General features: G+C 42.1%; 1 protein-coding gene across 2 annotated transcripts in view; it reads right to left on the reverse strand.

Moving 5' to 3' along the window:
* Window positions 1-2,327: 2,327 nt before the first annotated feature.
* The window catches only part of WDFY3 (WD repeat and FYVE domain containing 3), a 155,592-nt gene continuing 137,221 nt past the window's right edge, over window positions 2,328-20,698 (reverse strand). For both annotated transcript variants that reach the window (XM_084204151.1, XM_084204150.1), the window contains exons 51-66: window positions 20,363-20,482; window positions 19,553-19,670; window positions 18,321-18,427; window positions 17,630-17,783; window positions 15,948-16,039; window positions 15,412-15,624; window positions 13,552-13,699; window positions 12,587-12,741; window positions 12,145-12,303; window positions 10,646-10,825; window positions 9,411-9,593; window positions 8,685-8,781; window positions 7,354-7,683; window positions 7,054-7,165; window positions 6,514-6,711; window positions 2,328-6,000 (exon numbers count right to left, since the gene is read on the reverse strand). In XM_084204151.1, the coding sequence (XP_084060277.1) occupies window positions 5,880-6,000; window positions 6,514-6,711; window positions 7,054-7,165; window positions 7,354-7,683; window positions 8,685-8,781; window positions 9,411-9,593; window positions 10,646-10,825; window positions 12,145-12,303; window positions 12,587-12,741; window positions 13,552-13,699; window positions 15,412-15,624; window positions 15,948-16,039; window positions 17,630-17,783; window positions 18,321-18,427; window positions 19,553-19,670; window positions 20,363-20,482 (2,487 nt within the window). In that variant the 3' untranslated portion in view covers window positions 2,328-5,879. The remainder of the gene's footprint in view (window positions 6,001-6,513; window positions 6,712-7,053; window positions 7,166-7,353; window positions 7,684-8,684; window positions 8,782-9,410; window positions 9,594-10,645; window positions 10,826-12,144; window positions 12,304-12,586; window positions 12,742-13,551; window positions 13,700-15,411; window positions 15,625-15,947; window positions 16,040-17,629; window positions 17,784-18,320; window positions 18,428-19,552; window positions 19,671-20,362; window positions 20,483-20,698) is intronic.

Consider the following 20,698-nt stretch of genomic DNA (forward strand, 5'->3'; position numbering starts at 1 on the left):
GAGCTGATCAGCTCTTGGACATATGCATATATCCCATGGTGGTCTTGTAATCACTGATCGGTAAATTTGGAGAGCCTGTGTGGCATGTTGGGAAACCTGCTGGCCAGCTCTGCCCCTTCACAGGACTTGGGATACGGCTCCCAGGTTCTCTGCAGTTGGAACATTTATCCTGTAATGAGCATCCCTGTGAGCTGCTGCTTTGTGAGAAGAGGGCAGCGAAGCACCAGCAGCAGTGGTTCCCTCCCCAGCTTCAAGACTGTCTGGGCAGAGCAGCAAAGCTTTAAGGAGAGCTTAAAGCTCTCGGAAGCTGTGCCTGGGGAGGGCTGGGACCTCTTCCCAGAGCTCGTGTGAGCACCACCCCCTGCACCTCAGCCGCACAGGATTTTCATCACTGCCGTCGGGCAGAACCTTGCTACACCTCCCCCCAGCCTCAGTGCTGGCAGTGGAAACGCTCCCCCCCAGACGTTGTCTCTGCTCCTGCCCCGCGGGCTCTGGTGCCCTCTGGCGCAGGCAGGATTGCGTTTAGGCTCATCCGTGACCAAGTTTCGGCGCCATTCCTTACAAATTGCCCTTTTTTGTGGGGCCAGGCCCACATTCAACGCAGTGCCACACAACTCTTCTCCAGGAAGACAGGGCAGGATTTGGCTCCCAGCACATCAGCCCTGTTCCTGGGCTTGCTTACCCCACCCTTCTCCCTACATCGTGTGGCACAGTAACCTCACTACTGAATCAAATCTATCCTGACATGGAGAGAGATGTGTCCCACTGCCAGGAATGCCTTAAAAACACTCATGCATTTTATACAGAACACTGAGCCTGGAAAGCAGCTTCGCCTCACTTTTCTGAACTGAGTTACTGCACCTGTCATGAAAGGCAATTCAGTCACAGCAAACTGGCCACAAATTTGGTTTTACCTGCTAAATGGAATGCCTGGTCCCAGGCAGTGCTTCCACCTGGCAGGAACTGTGGTGGAGCCAGAGCTAAAGGCTGGGGCACTTGCAAGGAGCTGCCCTGTCACTCAACAAGTGCCTCACTTCACTCCAAAACTGGCTGCTGGCCCAGCTGATGCCTGCTGGGATTTGCAGGGCTGGGACTGCACTTTCCCAGTCAAAAGGTCCATCAGGACTGTGTGCTCCGCCACTTCCCAATGCTTGTTCCTGGCACCTCCGCTCTCCATCATGCCTGGAAAATGAGCTTGGAATATTGCATATAGTAATTGACCCAGCTGCACAGAGCAGCCTGGAGCTGCTGTTAGTAGGAAATCTCTCCCCAAAAAGAGTGGGAAGCAATGCCAGACCTCACAGCCCAGAGCTGGTATGGTTACCCGGCTCAGAGTGCTTTGGTGATATTCATCCATGACCTGCTCCCTGGCAGCAGAAGGACACTCAAGCTGCAGCTGTCATGTGTCTGCAGCTGCTAAGCACAGTAACTCCCCCAAAACTGTTGAAAACGTTTTTTTTTTCCAGTGTATGGAAAGATTTAAAATGTGGAAATGGCTGAGTGTAAAATACTTGAACCTATGAAAAGTGGACATTACCATCCTATATAACCAAGACATGGCTAAGCAAGGCCATGGAAATGGCTTCTCTAACTCCCTCCTTTTCCACTGCCCTCATCCAGCAGGACTTAATTTTTTTGTCTGCTTCCACTGTATTGGCAGAGCCTGTTCTACGCACTGTCACATTCAGCTGTTGCAGCACAGCAGGGTGGTAGAAATGCTGCAGCCTTCCTTGAGGTGTCTCCTCCAGAAGGCTCTAAGTGAAAGGCCACGAGAACAGCCCTTTCAAGGGCATGCACATGCCCCAGACAGCTCAGCGGAGCAAAGACAGCAAGGGCCTTTGCATGATATACTCCAGCCAGGGGTTTACTGCATCCACCACGCCAAAGGGACCAGAGACAAAAGACAGGGCCATGTGGTACACATGACTCAAGTGTGGGGTCAGTGCCAATGACCTGAGGGCACAGGGGCGGGAAAAGAGCAGCAACCTGTAAGTGGGATGAGGGATGAATAACTGGGGTGGGCAGCATCAACTGGCCAGGGGGGCAGGCAATCGGATGCAGATTTGCAGTAGTGCTGCAGAGCATAATGAGTTGAGTCTTCTCTATCAGTCTAGGTGGGGAAAACGCTATGATAGCAGAGGATTCCACATTCTGCTGAATTCACACGCTACAATTTAAAGCAAAAAAGAACAAACTAAGGCACGTGATTTCATGCTGCACCATCATGGATGGGCATACTCGCACTCAGAAAGCAAAAATGTGACAAGTAATAAAAACTTCTCATGATGACACAGAAAAATGTTACTCATTAGTTACTGCTCCCGAGTTAAAAACGTTTATTTAACTGCAAATGATTTGTCTTTCCAACAAATGCAAACCAGCTTTTTGGTGGTAAATAGCAGGTATTTATTTGAAATGAAAAAAAAAATACTTCAGTACCTGAACTATTGCATTTAATAATGTATTGTTGTAATTGTGTTACTCTACCTTTTTGCATTGGAGACAAATATACAATGAACATTCAGATATCACAGATTGCACACTAGATAGTAAATCGTCAGGCCTTTTACGTAACCACCAAAAAACAGATATTGGATTCTGCAATATAGTACAAAATTCCACACTCCAGTCTTAGCCAGTTATCTTCAATTTACTCCTGATGCTGTACAAATAAATGGCCATTTAACTAGGGCTTACAAGTTAATAACAGGACAAAAAAAATATACATTGCACTGACACAAAAAGTCAGCTGTGTTAATAGTCATGCAACAAGTAACCAAACTTGCTGAAATTAAAAATACTTTCTAAAAACAGTTTTAACTGCATAAGTATTTTATACACAGTTCATTTACTGAAACAAAAGGAGTCTTTAAATGATACAAAGCAAATATAAGTTTCTACCAATTTTATACATAAGAAAGTGCAAAATAACTTATCTAAAGTGTTTTGCTATTGAACTGATGAATGTTGGCTGGAGGCAGCCAACCCCTCTCAAAAGCATGACATTACAGTTGCACACTACATAACGAATGTTAGGAGTACATGGATAAGTTTACTACAAAGAACAAGGCAGGAGAAGACATGTGAGGTACTTGCAGAGAATACAGTCTACTAATGTTAGTGTAAATGAGTATATTTTTGCTCAACAGATTTTTACATGGAAAACAAAGCAAATATTTGCATTAGAAGCTCGAATGAAATGGAAAAAAACCCCACTCCCACGTGAACACCACAGTCGCCCACAGCACCAGCTGCCAGAGGGAATATGAGCAGGTGTGTTTGTCCCCCTCTGCCTCCAACAAGCAAAAGCAAGGTTTTTTGGGAACAGAATTAAGTCAGAGGGCTGTGGTGGTTTGCTTGCAAAATGTAAACTGGGCCTAGCCTGCACACTGCAGAATTTGTAAGGAATAAGGATTATTTTAGTGCACTGCCAACGCCGCAGGTGCGGAACAACACCCGTACAACGCGCCTGCGGCTGACAGCCCCGTCCTCAGGACCCCACAGCAGGAATCTGTCCTGGCTTCAGTGCTGGACCACATCAGTGTTGTTGTCATAGCCTTGCTTTTATTAGGGTTTAACCATGTGGCTGTACAAGCTGCAGTCCACAGAAAAGAAAGCTTCCTTAAATTTGGGGATGATTTGGAAATCTGGAGGCAAGGGGAGAAAAACTGTGGACTCAAAGGCATTTAAGAGTTGTTAAAACAGCCTTTTCTTCAAACAGAAAACTTTAAGGCCACTAGCCTGTCTTCTGAAGTATGCTGGTTTTGCATCATTTTGGGAAGGGTGAAGGCAACGTTAGAGAGAACAGCTGAACACAGAAATTCCAGTGCTCTGCACATGCTTACCGAGGACCTCTTCCTGTTTTTAGGGTGAAATCTGCCAGGTAGCCAGTAGTCAGTGTGGCTACTTGACCATCACTCTTTGGATCCAAAACGTGGGTCAGCTAAGCTCAACAAACCTGCATTTACTCAACAGTGTGCAAGGACTCTACAGAAGCCTTTCTGTTCATTTGGGGACTTAGTATACATACCAAAACAGGAATAGATCTCATTTTACAGACCAGCACATACATAATAAACAAACAAGTATCAAAATACATATTTAACCTTCAGTGCATAAACATGTGATACCAGGGTAAATAGTAAGTGGTCAGAATTAACAAATTATTCACTGCTAAAAGCTCAAATCAAGAGAAGACAGGGGTGCCCCCACAGAGCCAGGGACCCTCTGGAAGGAGCTCACCCCAACAGAGAGGGCCTGGAATTTTTGATGGTGCAATTCCAACAACAATGCTGGTTTTAAGGATTTGCTGTCCCGGGGGCAGAGCCTGCCCAAGTCATTCCAAGTGAAGGATAATCTCATCCTTTTGAGTGACAACATTCACTCGAGTACTGCCAGAGCCACCTGTCTTCTGTTGATCTGGGTCATATCCTTACCTCTATTTAAAAGAATCCATTGTGAATATACCTAGCTCTAGATCAGTTTGTCACCCATTTACAAAATATATACACATATGTTAAAAAACAAAAACAAACCGACCACCAGCCTGCCTGCTGCCCTCCCTCTACCCTCTCGCCCAAACTGGCAAGACCTCATGCAGAAATTAAGTCCATGGGCCTATCCCAATGCACGTGCTCCAATCCCAGCGGATATCAGTGTCTCTACTTCATCCCACATGTAGTGCAAAATAAATGACAGAGTAGTAAAAAAATACTGCAATTAAATTCATATTGAAACTTAAAAACAATAATGGAAATCTACTGCTGTCCTCAAGCTGATGGTGTGTGCTGAAAGACAAAGAGAGCTCCAAGGAGCATTTCTGACATGACCAAGATCACTCTGCTTTAGAGCAATGCCTGTTGTTACAAGAAGGTTTTTTGCAGAGAAGCTATGGGACAACAGCAGTTCAATTTTATGCTCAAGGAATTAATTCTGTACCTATATGCAAAAGCCAATTGCTATTGACTAAAGAAGGTAAAAGCTGGTTCTTGCACTGCATGAATCAGCTGCTAATGAACAGTAAGTAATTAATAAAACTGCACCTCTGACATATGTATAAAAGAGGCCTCATTAAATATGAACAACACTGAGGTGGTAAATAGTTTGGTATAAAATGCAACACAAGTGTACAATTTAGTTCCTGGTTATCTTACAGCTAGAATAAAATACTCCAAGTTCCTATTCTCAAAAATGTTTTCTTTTGAAAAAAATCTGCGTAATTCTATGAATAGCCTCACTTAAATTAAGATACTGTGGGCAACTGAAAGAACAAACATGCAGAGATTGGATTTTTAACAGAAATACACATAATGCCTTTGAGTTTTCTGGTTTGGTTTTTTTTTCTTAAACATTCGTATTTAAATTGATAGATGAGATAAAGATGCCACACAAAGTACAGTGGTTAATCTGAAGTCCCATGTAACAGGCAGTTAAGTTCATATTTAGATAAAAAGGCCGTTATACCTATTTACAATATACACAGTTGCTTGCGAAGAAGGCAGATTTACAACTATCTACTAAAAAGCCTTGCCCTCCCTCCCCCCAGTTAAGATGACTACCTCTACAAAAACAAGACAAGAAGGGGTGTTTATGATAAGTGAGGATTTTTGCAACAGCCAGCCCAGCATGGGTTTAGGGGCCGCCAGTTCTGTTGGATTTGTGGTTATTAACCATGTCTTCCTGGGCCTTGCTCTTCTCCTTATGCTGTTCGCCTCGTCTGCCTTCTGTCAACACAAACCAATGCAATGATCCCTTTTTACTCTTAGTGCTTAGAATGCAGTATAAACATAAGTGTAAACAGACAATATTCCAATTCCTTCTGATGCTCTCACTGGTTCCTCGATTGACAGTGGGGCTGGATGAGGTTTGCCAGGCCCCCATCAATTTCTGGGGCCCTCCTCTGAGCCCCGCTCGTGCTGCAGGTTGTAGAAGCAGTTCTGGCACACCCTGACCGGTGATGAAATCTTCAGCCGTTTGATTTCTGACTGAAACCGGCTGCACCTGTGGAGAATAAGCAACCATCACTGAATGCAGGTTCTCTCCATTTCTACCCATTTTCTATTGAGCTGTGGGAATTACGACCATGACTTCAAACACCAGAAAACTGTCCTAACTCACCTTGACATGGAGATGCAATGCAGTGTGGCAGAAGCAGAATTTAACTCAAATGATCACCGCAGAGTCAACACAACGAAACTGTGTGACAGCTCAACAACAGCTGTTGTCACCAGTTTAGACTCAAACAGATAAAACTAGAAATATCATCTCTGACCCAGTGGATCAGAGATGAGATTTACACTTCAGTTTGTGGGTAAGGAGAGCTCACACACATCCTCTATGTCATACATTTTGTCTGGGGTTACCCGCTAGTGGCCCCTAAATCAGCATCCTCACAGCCCTGCACACAGTTAAGGCAGCCCCAGTCTTTCACAGGAGTTCTGTGGTATTTCACAGCTTTACGCCACCTAAAATCCTGTATGGAAAAGAGACCAAAGGAGGCTGTAGGTTGCTTACTTCTGGCAGAATAGCTGTCCGCAGTTCCTGCAGTGGTGCCGCCTCTCGGTGAGTGAGAAGCGCACGGTGCAGCCCGAGCAGCTGTCGCCGCCCTCGTCCTTCACCCAGTGATCGGCCGCGGACCGGCCCGGCTGATCGCTCACTGACCAGCTGAACACCCTGCCCCGGCCGTCCCCGATCAGGATCCTGCTGTGATCCCTGCAAGGAAAAGCAAAAGCATTCCTGCAACAACTCTGGCACAGTAACACACAAGCATCGATGCCCCATTTTAAACATCAGAGAATGTAAAATGGTAAAGCATCCGTGCGGTGACTAACGCCCCAAGCGCCCTGCTCTGAGGAACGGAGCTGCAACACTCTGTTACACTCAGTGTAACACAGTGCAGCTGAACAAGTCTCCCTCTCTTTAGTGCTTTTATCTCAGTCCTTGAAGAAGGCTAACCCAGACAGAAGCACCACAGAACAGAGTTATGAACAACGGCACCTCTTCCTGCTGACAACAGCCAAAAGTGTTGGAAGCACTCATGTGCGAGCTACTCACTTGGAGATGCCGAGTGCAGTGATTTCTGCTGGGTGTGCGTTGTCTTTGCGATCAAATGCCGTGTGCATAGTTAGCTTGCTTCTGAACACCAACTGACGCTCCCATCTGTAACCTACAAAGCAGTGGGAAGTGGGAGGGGATAAAGTAAATTTGCTCATTTTCATTCCCTCCTCCCTCAACACACTCATAACCGCAACTTTGTAGTAAGAACTAGATCTCCCTCAGAGATTCAAGTTTTTCTCTTTTTCTATAACATTTCACTTAGAAGTAAAACTGAGGGCTGTTCATGGTTTCTTTTACCTGGTTTGAGCTTGCTGTAGTGCCGTGCTTCAGCATAGCTGGGGTGGGGGTGGTTAACCTGAGCATGGGGATGCATTTTCACTTGTCCTTCCGAATAATTCACGAAGATAAATCCATCTTTCTCATCCAAGCTGAGCTGGTCTGACCAACGCCTGGAGTCATCAGAGCCGCTGTCTGCCGACCACGCTGCTGCTGCTCTGGCTGACGATGACCGAGGCCTGTGGCTGGTGCTGCTTGGTTGGCTCTGGCTTTCCTGCACTTTTGTGTCTTGGCCTATGCATGCATCGTCTGCCTCAGAGTCACTGCTGTCCTCTTCATGGGCTTCCTGCCCTGGATTGGCACAACAGGGAACAAGCCACTGTTAGTGAACCTGGTTATGACCTGAGCTTTTTCCTTACTCTGCTGCTGCACTGCCTGAAACCCAATGGGCACCAACTGCTGAGAGAGGGACACTGCCTGCAGGCATCTCAGAGCCCCTTCAGAGATTCAGCTCCTGCCAGGAATCACACCATTCATATTTTTTGCACTTTTTTCTGTTTTGCCAGAGAACGACATGCCTTAGCTGAAGCTCTTTCCTACAACAGACCCTCTGAGGTAGGCTATAATAGACAAAAGGAGCAAAAACTTCAGAAACACTCAAGTTGGCAAAACCTTTCAGCCAAACTTACACAAGTAAGCACAGTCAGCTATGCTGAAACTCTGACTGAAAAATACGATGCAGACTTGTTAATAACAGAACTTGTTAACACAAAAGAGGAATTAACAAAGACATTTATGCTCCAAGTGACACTGAAAATAACCAAAAGCTGTATTTATATAATAATTACTTATGAGTATAATGAGATTCAGATCCAAATCCAGACCATATCTTCAATATGAAGAGTTCAGGAGAAAGACAAGATGGCTAAAAGAAACAGTCATAAGGCACAGACCAAAATCTTCCAAGAGCAGAAAGGGATATCATTGCTTGTCTTGTTTAAGCTGTTCCATCAGTAGATTCAACTTGGCTGTTATGCTATAATTCCATTTCATACTAAAAAATATCTAGCTTTTGGACAATCCATTGTGCCAACAGCTAAAACAAACACAGAGAAAAGTTCCACCTTCACAGAACAAAAAGCTAAGATGGGCAACATTTTTTTTTACTTGTAGCAATATGAAACTACCTTAAGTAAGGTGGTGAACTTACATTGTGCCCACTGGATGTCTACTGCCTTTTGAGATAAAATCTCCATCATTCCATTCTGCCCTGTATAACCACAGGACTTGACCTACCTATAGCAAAGATTGGATACAATAGGGAAATACCAAACACTTGTCAGGAGACATACCTATTTGAGCATCCTGACAGTCCTCTTGCATTTCCAGCATCTCCACAGTCTCTGGAGCTGGTGTTTCTGGCACTTGCAAAAACTCCATCCGCCAGAACTGGAGGAACAGGGCATAAGCAGAGTGACACTTACTGAACTCTTGGCTTTTTCCTGAGCTACTTGAAGAGTTAAAATGGCTTAGTAGAACTATGTATTTGCACTGGTAGCATGCAAGGCAGGTCACATCTCCATACTAAACTCCGTTTTTGAGGACTAGAAACTATAAGAGGATATCTGTGTTCATGCCTGAATCCACTCCACACAGCTGTCTGACCAGCAGACTCTGGTTAAGGCTGCACCCAGAAGTACTGCAAGTTGGGTTAGACGTGTAGCAATCAGAGATGACACTAAGTTTCTCTTTTCTTTCTAGCCAAGCAAAATGAATTGTCTCAAGACGTGTGAAATTAAAATAGTGAACCAAAGCGACAGTCTCCAGGTATGAAAGCTGGTGACCAAAACAGAGCAGGAAGGAAAATGTATGTTCTGCTGACTATTGCTGGTTACCACATCCCAATGGGGGAATCAAAAAAGGAGAAAGAACTGTTTAGGTGAAATTGCCAAGTAAAGCAGGACTGGGTTTGGTCCTGGTCAGGACACTGTGTAGTCCTGGATAGGCATGCCTTTTCTGAATACTACCACCACCAAGGCATAAGCTTTATTTTCCAGGGAGGGATTCCTGGTACTTACCCGGACAACTCCGTCCGAATGCCCTGTTACAATGACATTCTGGGTGTCCCACTCATTCATCTCTGACACAAAACAACACATAATTTGCTGGCTTCGGCCAGTGAAGGTGTTTACACTTGCAGTAGGGCTGCCATTAATGCTCCACACATGGATGTAAGTGCCAGCACATGACACAATGTCTCCCTGCAAAGACAAATAACACCTCCAGATTTCAATACAAAGTTGCAGGTATTCTTCAGCAAAAATATAAGTCAAGTTCATTTATAAGTCAAGTTGCAAGGCTGGCACTTTTCAGGAAGTTCTATTCAAAGGGTGTCTGGCCAGCTGAAGAAACCTTTAGGATTATAAGATTTATTTTTTTTTAACTCTACCTAGAAAACCACACTTCAGTAGCGACCAATTTGTTCTTTTTACAGCATAGAATGAGTTGACCAATTCCTCCACTTTTCCTAGCATAACAATCCAACAGCCTATTTTTAGTACTTTCAGTTTCCAAAGACTGCTCATGTTGAGACCGCTCTTTTTCATAAACATGTATCACCTTAAATTTCATTTGCTTCTTTATTGGGAACAGTCCAAACTAGTGCAGAGAGAAACGGGAGCTGCAGTCTAAAGCACTGGCAGCACTACAGCCAGACCACCAACAGCAAATAAACTGTACTTGCTACCACCTGCTTGCATTACAGCTCTCTCTTGTCTTGATTTCTACCACTGCATCTGCTCCAGCAACAGGGTCCATCCAGCCTTGATGTCCATGCATGGGAGCTGGATAAATGGTGACTTGCAAGTCACAGGACCACCAGGCACAGCAGCTTTTAGGATACCTCTGTTTCCACTACAACTGGCACTGCTTTGTCACCCAAGGTATCCCCTGTTTCCTTTAAATTCAGCTTAAGACAAGAGAAGCCAACCAAGGTCATGTATCAAAAGTTCTTAGCTCCTGTGGCAGATCTGGCAGCTCATTTGGAATGCCACACTAACTACATTGCTTGCAGCACTGTTAATAAATAACCTCCTCTGAGCTCAAGCCACTCTGCATGGAATGCACCCACGTATGGCTCTAGACAAATGACCCACATTATTCCTAAACCAGTTGTTAATCAGTTTTCAGGTGAGTTATACAAGTTCTGCCAAATTAACAGGAGAGCCTAGTGGCTTTTTTCCCTTTGGTTTAATGATTTCCAACTCTTGCTACTGTTCCCACTGCAGCCTGGTGGACGGAGTGTGGCTCTCACCGTTAATTCATTTATACAGAGTGCTGAAATTGGAGCCCTGTGCCCTCGGAGCTGTGTCAGGAAGGAGAGCTTATTCAGATCCCAGATGATGCAGGTGCGATCCCGGGACCCACTCACAATGATGTGATATGCCAGCGACGCCGTTAAGCACGTAACAGTGTCAGTGTGACCCAGCAGTGCCTGCAAAACACAAGTCAGGAGCAAAAGTAGAAATCAGGAGAGAGAACAAAAACTCCACATCAAAGCCTCTCACCTGAAAGATTCAGATAACGTAACCAGAATATCCCATCAGAAGATGCAGCCACCTTGTAAATCTTCAGTTGATAACTATTTCTATAACTGAAAATGGCAAAAGTGATATTTCTTCCATTTAAAAAGAGCTTTGACAAAACAAAATTTCAAGGGCCTAATGTTACAGATCCTTCCACTGAAGAAAACCCCATTCTACATCAGTAGCCTGTTTATAAGGTCAGAAAGTGTTCCAGGCTGCGCCTGAAATTCCATTCTGACTCCTACAGTAACTGCTGATGACTAAGAGAAGCAAAAGAGACAAGAAACAGTTGCAGCCAAAAAAGCCAAGTCAATTGGAAGGTGGAGAAAAGTACGAGCATCTATTCATATTAGGCCCTACTTTTACGTTTTAGGCTTAATCTAACTATTGGACAAACAGTCTGAAATACAGTCAGATTACTGCATCTTACTCAGTTAAAATAAAACTCGCTGAATACAGTAAATGTATTCAAATGTGCTGCCCCAAAATTTAAGATGCTGTGTTTTATCATGTACAGTTTTAAAGTAAAACACTTCAGAAAAGCAGCTTTGGACAGTTGATTACTGCACAAGGGAAGTTACTAAATAATTCTCTAAATTTCTTTTCATAAATTTGAGGGAAAGACTTCCTCTACAAAGCAGTCCTTCTATTAAGATGCTAATGGAACAGTAACACAACCAATGATACACAGCTGCTAGACTATCTTGACGTAGTTGTGGTTGGGCTTTTTTGGTTACATTTGTTGGGTTTGTTTTTTCTTTAGTAAACACACAAAACTTACTCTGCACTTAGCTGTAGCTGACTTTTAAGCATGGGTGTTTGTTTTAGATTAAAAAGTGCTATAATTAAAGTAATTAAAGTAAGTTTCTTTTAAAAAGAGGAAAATTAACCTTTAAAGCAGCTTCCTTTTATCTCCTTCCTGACACAATTTTTAGATGGGCGTATTACACATAACACTACAATTCAGATCATTTCACAAAACTCACCTGTATAATTTTGTTAACATCACTATCAAATTGCCTTTGTCTCCAGAAGACTCCTGGTGATCCACTATTCTTAAAAACTATGCAATTTTAAAGATGCATTTTGTCCACTTTCAATGCAGATCACTATCTCAACTACACCATTCTTGGAGAACTGCTGGACTCATGGTTTCAAAGGTGAGCAATACCCATTACACAATTACTTTGATCTTATAACATTATTTTACAGCTTTATTCCATTTTACCTGTTTCAGTGTGAGGGCTTTAGCTTTTTCTTTGGAGACACCCATTTCCCACACACACACTGCTGTGCTTGTTCCTCCAGTGATAACTAGTTTGGGGTTGGGGCAAATGGCACACAGGATCTGACCCCATTCTGACAAGCATTCATAAACAATCACGGCCTAAAAACACAGAAAACAAAGAATTACTTACAGAACTAGTACTTTGTAGGATAAAAAATAAAAACCTGCCTGCCACCTTGCACTCATTAGGTAACTAAGACCTGGTAAAAAACTGTTATGAGTTAATGTTATTCTGCCAGCATCCTGGTGAAGACCCTCAAGAGGGAGCAAAAAAACCTGATGCAGCAGAAGATTATTTCATTCATATGTGAAATAAATGTCTATCGTTATGCTTTTTTCACTATTGAGTACTGATTGCTGGAACAAATTTCAGATGACAAACCTTGTCTGACTCATAGGTACCCAGTCTGCAGCTGAGGTCTGCATAGCCCCAGGCAAATGTTTTATTCCACGTGGGTGGGATGAGAACCTTGTTCTGTTCTACTGCCAGAATGCCTTTATCAGTACACACAATCTGCCCCACAGGCTCCTTGAGCTCTGAAAGAGAAGATGGGGTTATGTTTTATTGCTGGGAGAGACAAATACTATCAGATCCCTTTAAGTACCTGCTGCTCTTCCAAACAGGTCTCTGGAGCGGCTATTTATACATTCTTTGCATCAGCTGCAGTGATGGCAACTCTTGCTCCATTCGTAACAAATGCAGAGCCAAATATAGATTAGTGCTTTCTCATTTCCTGACTTAGTCTTCTCTCTAAGCCCTGCTATGCCCCATTTAATAGAATGTCCTTTTCTCCTTACAGCAGGGAGCCACAGATTGCTTTACTCAGCTAGGAAAGAAATCCCTGTATAGCATTTACCTGCCTTGCAGACAATTAAGTTTTGTTCAGTCCAATGTCAGATTTGAAGTCAAAACCTTTCTTTTGTCTCAGTGCAGCTACCAACACCATACTTTCCTGCCAACATTCCTTAGTATTTCTTGGCACTGTGATAAATAATCCTTTTGCTGTGAAAATCACAAAAACAGAGGCTATCACAGGCCCAGAAACAACGTACTCTGAATGTTGTTCATTAAATTCAAACTTATAAAGAGGTGGTTTGGCTCCATTTTATACCTCTATTTAAGAAATGTCATAATAAACTGGTGCAGCTATGGTGTTTCCCAAGATCCTTTAAAGTAGCTAAGAACATAATTGTACAGCATTAGGATATTTTGAATTTGTCTCTCTCACGAAACTAAGGGCAGCAAGAATATTAGAAGTAAGAAAAAGATGGAAAAGTACAATCTTGCTGAAACTCTGAATGCTTTGGCAAAGAAGCAGCAATAACTACTGTGAGTTTAAAGTTTACCTTTCACTGGGGCAAGAGATGGCCGCAGATTGTCCAAATGATGGAAAAAGATCTTGTCACCTGTGGAACCAGGGGGCACAGAGGTTCCCACAGCCTCTCCATTCAGACGGCTTCTAACACGCTTTGGTGGGTGGGGTTTTTTGAAGAGCTGAAATTCATTAAGAAATTAATGATCATCAAAAATTACAGGTTTACGAGGGCACTAGCTTAAAAAGATGATAAATACATCAAATAGATCTTCTAAAAATTGTGCAGGTAAGCAAATGCTTTACTGCTCTCAGTATTCGCTAACAACTCGTGGTGAACATTTCAAAAACCTTCAACAAACAATACGAAAACCAACAAGGAGCAAAGTTGCTCTGCCTCCTCAGGCTGTGGCATCTTGGTACCCTCATGGAGTCTGTGAGAGCCCTCTTGCAAACACACCACCAGCTCTGCAACGTTTTGCATCATGACTTTTTAAAATATAAATCCAAACTGCCAGGCACATTACTAGTGGAAGAGATGGGACAAAGACGACGGATGTTACATTGTGCAGGAAAGGAGTGGAAAAATGCACAGCATCCATGTCACTGAGAGAGCCTGCCCTGGATCCCCCATGGAAAGTAACTGAGGGAAACAGCTAAACTCTACAGTTACCTAAACATGTGCTCCAAGAGCACTCACCATCAACAAAGCCTTAAGGAAGTTTTGATTTCCCAAGTTTACTGCAGTCTATTTCCTCCAGCAAAGCATCATGCAATTCCTGGTAGATTTCACCCCAGCTTTGTACCTAACAGGCATCTGAGGATGCAGGCAGAGCTCTGGACTCAGCTGCAGTGCTCTTCTATTGCCCTGCCCTCTGCCCCAGTCGTGTCCATCTGGCTTTAGCTTGGCCACGTCTGATTATCACCACAAGAGAGGGATTTGTTATTACGTAAGAGGAGAAATTATGTACAGCCACTACATAATTAGATTATTGAGAGAGAGCAAGGAAGGGAAAGGAGAAAAGCCACAGTAGATAGATAAACAGTTCTTAGCCTTCCTTCCAAGCAATGAGAGACAGACAGCTCTAAGTGGGTTGCCACAGGAAATATCTTGTGGCTGTCATGAAACATTATGTGCTGGGAGTTGAGTTTAGAGTTTCCAACACATGACTTGAGTTCCCAGCCAATTGCTGAAGGTATCTGGCTTCCACCAGATCTAGGATTGGAAATATTTGCCAAAGACATTTAAGATTTTCACTGGATAGCAAAAAGACTCCAAAGAAATACCCAATTAAAAACCCAAATCAAAACCACCAACAAAGAGAGCCCCCCAAACCTGAAACCCCAGATTTAATACTACATTGAATTATTTGATGTAGTCTCTTGACGAGAACACAAACTTTAAAGCTGTACCAAAACCTGGTCTTTACAGCTTCTAAACTACAGCTGTCCTACAAGAGGGAGTCACCCATGAGACTAGGATAAAAAAAAGAAGCAGAAATTATTATGGAAATTGTTTTATTACAGGGTAACTTCAAATACCTTAGCACTGGACCACTTTCAAGTCGCACTTTCATTCCTCCCCTATGACTCTGCAGCAGGAGCATACTTCTGGGATTTTTTTATGCTGATGTTTAGAGTTGAACTATAATTCATTATGTCTTTATTTTAAGGATGTAAAAGGGAAAAAAGACATTTCTAACCTCACAAGTAAAGTCCAAAGTCGATCTTTGTGTAATTTATGATGGAAACATAAATGCTTTTGTATCACCGGAAGAATATTTAAGAATAAATACTCCCAAGAAGTTTCACTCTTAAAACACCTTCCTGTTTTTTATTAACACATTTCAGTTTGAGTGTTAACTGGAAAATAAGAATTCTACAAAAGGTATACCTGCTTTGGTATCTGTCCAAAGTTATTAATGAATCCTATGGTAGCTGTCTCTTTTAAAGGATCATTGATGTTATATATGTCCACTTGTCCCTCATAGAAGAGATGGTGAAAGACATTTACAGCTTCTACTGCAGCAGGGCCTTGCTGTTTATAGCCAAAGATCAAGTCAATCCACTCATGAAGGTGAGCACTCACAAAGTCACATTCCAGAGCCTGAAATTCAGAAGGCATGCATTAAAATGAAACAAATTGCTCATTGATTGAGTTTACTACACTTGCCACAAGGAGAAATGCAGAACATGATTTGACATATTTTTGTCACCTTTTGACAAAGCCTTTCATTGAAGCAAGTTTTGCCTCAAAGTACTCTGTAGCCGAAAAGGAAGCAGAGGAACTGGTCCTACAGACCTTGTCAACAATCAGACACAAACCCTGAACTCACAGACTGGCCTGTGACTGCACAAATTGAGCTTAGATTAATGTGCAGTGGAAAGTCCCAACAGACATTCTACTGTTACCATTAAAAGTGAAATTACCTCCCGATGGACTCTGATAAACTCACGAGGATCTCCTTTTGCCCATGGAGGGAGTATTACATCACCAAGTTTAGTGCCATTTTGTTTACAACCTAATAAAAAGAAAAAGAAGATAAAAATTTGGACAGAAGCACTGAAACTGAACTGGAACACCAAAGGTGAAAAAAACGTGAAAAAAAGAGAAAAAGAATCCAAGTCTAATATCATGTGTGCATAAAGGAAGCCATTTTAGTCTTTTCTTTAAAATACTATTGTGGTTTTAAATGTCAGGCAATAAAACATGAAAAGTTCTGCCTCAGTTGTTCATGTAAGATTGCTTTCAGGAGAAAGCCAAATACTCCTCACTAAGGCTTCTGAAGAGGAAAACAGCATTTTATCATACAATGAAATTGTTGTTTTACTCCTGAGAATATCCTGTACTCCTGTGATGTGCAGCCAAACACTCACTTCTTAACAGAGCAGAGCTAACTGGCATCCCCCACAAGCTCCATGCCCAAGGATACTGGCAATTCCCCTGATATGACCATGGCCTGGACACAATACATTCACTCTGCCCTGGACAGCCCCCTTCTCACTCTGGACATTAAATAGTGGCATGTTGTGATCAACAAAAATATATTTGGCAAAACTCCTCAGTTAAATTCTCGTTCTGTCACTTGTTGTCAAGAGACCAATTCCACACTTCCTATTAACTCAGAGGAACACATACAAATTTCCAACTTTACAGGGGCACACAAAAAATAAGTGCAATGCTCCAACAGAAACATTACTTGCATCACCAAACTTCAAATCTTCCTTTCTTTTCACCTGGGAGGATGGGAAGCAGGATTGCTACAAATTACCACAATCAAAAGTACCTCATTGTTTGACAATTGCCCCTTAAAGAGCCTTTTCTACTGTTGGTCCAAATGCTCATTGAAGAATTTCCCATGGTTACAGTCCAAAATCATCAGATACAAAGATAAGTGGACAAGAGCTCAACATTTTTTCAGCAATACGCATATTCTTTAGTGCAAAATATAGATGGAAGAGGTTTTGCAGAGTGTTCCTTGGGTTTTGCTTTTCCTTTTTTGTAAGGTTGTGCTTCCAATCTGTTACAATAGATTTTGAATAAAGGCTTTCAGGCCATTAAAACCTATGATTTGATTAATCTTTATTATTGATAATAGATTCACAGCACAGAGCTCAGAATATAAGAGCTTAACGCCAGTGTTAAGAGTGACATATAATAAGTAACATGCATCTCCAACAAACAGGTCTCCTACATGACTCCTGCTGAATAATCACTGTCACAGCCGCTGTGAAAATTCAGAAAACCTTTAGGAATATTTTCAAATGAAGTTCTAAAAGTGAAGATTTGTCCAACAGATTTTGAGAAGCTTCAAAAAATAAACAACAAAGATGATGAACCATCATGGAATAGGTTACATGGAGAAAAATACCAAGTAGAGAAACTAAGCAAAATATCATTATCTGTGCATTTTGAACTGGTAAAAAACCCTAAATTGACAAAAATACACTGCTCCAAACAAAAGTCTTTTCAGGGACTAGTTCTGCAATTCTCAGAAGATGCTTTGTATTATACTGCTTACAATGAACACTCACGGCTTGAGAAAATGCCTGAAGTCTGTCTGTCTCAGTTCTCACACCCACAATGCTGCTATCAAGCTCTTTTTGCCTACCTAGGTCAAAATTGTTGGAATTGAGCAGGAACTCGGGGAGGTAGAAGAACTCTGGGATGAGCTCCTTCACGTCTGCCATGTTGTGCTTGGAGGCGGAGTACCAGGCCTCGCGCACGCTGTGGAACATGCGGTCAGCCAGGTCGAAGTGACCGCCCTGCCGGGCAGAGAGAGCAGCACGTCAGTGTCACAGCATCCCTCACACGGCAGCCTTTGCCAGGAAGGCAAATCACAACATCCTCTGCCAAATGAAGACACTAGAACATAGCACATTTCTTTCTTTATGCAACCAATCTAATCAGCTGCGTTACTTTCAGGTACATGATAACAGAAAATATAGATTCTGCTATACAGAACTTTAGGAAGAGAGTCATCTGTCTGATTTCAAATCTAGTCACTTCCAGAGAAACAGCAAAATATTTTTCACAATAGAACTCATTTTGGTTTTTGTCTGCTGCACCTTTGTTTTGTGTACATTTAGAAAAATGTTCAAACTACAAGGGAAAAAAAAAAGGTGAATTCCATCACATCTTTTAAAAAGACATATCAAAAATCTGTCAGGCAATACAGGCAATAAGAACTCTGCTAAAAGGTGTTTCTTCTATGATATTTGATGAAAACAAAGCTGAATGATTTTATTTCCCTGTGTTGTCTGAAATACACAGCAGGCAAGAAACTTGAAGTGAGTTTTTACCTGTAACCGTAAGAAAATCTGAGTAAAAGGCTCCATCCGGACAAGATAGGAAGCCACGATCATGGCTGAGGAATAGTGAGTCCCATAGTGATAAGCTGGGGTTTCCCCTGCAGAATGAAAATCATAAACATAGGAGAAATAATGTAGTTAGGTGACAGAATCAGTACTAATGGGAAAAAAATAACACTGCATTTTAATTACTCTGCAGCCTTGGACACATTCAGAGCTGGAATTTGTAATTTTCATTCGCAGATGTCTGAAAGTTTTGTTTTGTCACTTGAGTTTGGGTTGCAGTGCAGTAGCACTAATTCAATAGGGTTCTGCAAAGCACTACTGAATGGTCACTCATTTTCTATTTTAACTAATTAAAATGTTGCAATGCAACTATGGTGATTTCTGCCGAAGAAACATTTTAAAAAAGATCTTTTTTTAATTTTTCATCTTATTTTTTTACTATGGATTTAATAGGGCAGAAATACATATCAAAACTTGCCTACAGATTTTGTACAGCTTTTACTTTCTTAATTTCATGGCAAAATGTCTGCACAAGCACACTTAGAAAATACTGATTGGTTACTAAAAATGAATGTCTTTGCCACCTACTGCTGTTTGACACAGAACAGCACTTCAGTAGTTAAACAGGCCTCTATCTTCAATGAAATCACACAAGAAAACTTGTCTTGCCAAACACAGTTTTATTTTCAATATAAAAGAAAGCTCTAAAATCATGACTAGGTAACTTAATTGCATCTCATTCTGAGGCTTTTTTAGCTAAGAAGCTGCTGTTTCCTTAGCCAAAAAAAACACACTTTAGGATTAGAAATGAAAAAGCTAGAATACTGCTAATGCAGAAGCATTTGCATTATTTGTACTACTAATTTTCATGCAGCAGCAATCAAACTGTATTAGCGGACGCAGCTGGTTGCGTGCTTCATGTGCCTGCCCATTCCAGTCTTTATATAATACTAAACTCATCTAAATGTGCAACTGTTCCATCTTTGTTTTTGCACATAAACAAAGGTGTCATTTAGACAAACAACACAGAAAGAAAGCCAATGTCTATTTGTTCTAATTTAAACTTTGTTGGACAGTCACAAAAAAAGCCATGGTAGAGTTCTGCACATCCATATCCAAACCTCTTTACCCACATTATAAAAAAAAATCTGTGAGTCCCTCCTATGACAACAGGCATGTGTTCCTCTGCTCTTTCTGCAGGATGGATTATTACTTACCATTGGGATCTTCCCAATCCTTGTATCGCTTCTTGTACTGGGCTAACCTGTCCTCTGTTTGAGCTCCCATGGGCTTGGCCAGGTTTCTGAATGTTTTGGGATTTGTAAGATCCAGTTCCTTTAAAAATAAATCAGACAATGATTCTATAAAACCAAACCACATCCTTTCAAAACTGCTGATTGCCACAGTTGACACCACCTACCTCTTAAGGCTGTTATCCCTGCCTTCTACACACACAGCAAGTGCCATGCTGGATATGCTTAAAACAGTCCTTCAGTCTGATCCAAGACAGCCAGTGTGTTTTATCTGCAATCACATCTGGGCTCTGCACAACTTTTGCCCTGCTCCTCTTATCCTGTCCCCAGTTCACCCTAATTTTTTCACAAATACTCAACAAGTTCCCTAACAATATTTTATGTAATGGTCTGGTTGGTGGCAATGGCTGTCCACAAAAGCATTAATAGGATGTTTCCCCTTTTTCAAAAGCATATTCTTTCACCGTGGGGGCCAGATTTCATAGCAGACCCTACCACAGTCTTCTGGACAAGGATGCTTTCTCTGTGGGCTTAGCATACTTCAGGATACACAGTTAAAAGCTAATGCAGACATTTACAGGAACTCCTGCAAGGTGAGGGGCAAACGTCTCTCTCTGGATGCCAGCCCTCATGTGTGCACAGGCCATCAACATCTGTTAAACCAGCCCAGCCAAGATTCTCTAATGCCCTCCCTGTTGAGAAGTGGGAGAAACAAAATTGAAACGTTCAACTTATACAAGATTACTATCAAGGCTGACAAGATGTTTTATTTACCTCTGAGTCATAGTCTGCGAGGATCCAAGGGAAGACAGGGTACTGCATGAGGTCATTATAGGATCTGCCAGCCAGAGTGTTCAAGTGCATCAGGTACTGGAAGTTACTGATTTCTCCTCTCTTAAGGCAGACAGATAACACCACAGTAAAGTTTTCACTTTATACAATCAAATGTCAACCTGCCAGACTGTCAATGTGCAGCCCTCCCCAAACATAAAAACTTACTTCAATATTGCAATGCTCGCTCTACTTTTACTACAGCCCTCCCCCTGCAATTCAACAGTAGAATCATTTCCTATTTGATGATGATACCATGAAATACTAAAAAAGTAAATG

The sequence above is a fragment of the Fringilla coelebs genome (assembly GCF_963513975.1).
Source record: "Fringilla coelebs genome assembly, chromosome: 4".
Taxonomy (NCBI): domain Eukaryota; kingdom Metazoa; phylum Chordata; class Aves; order Passeriformes; family Fringillidae; genus Fringilla; species Fringilla coelebs.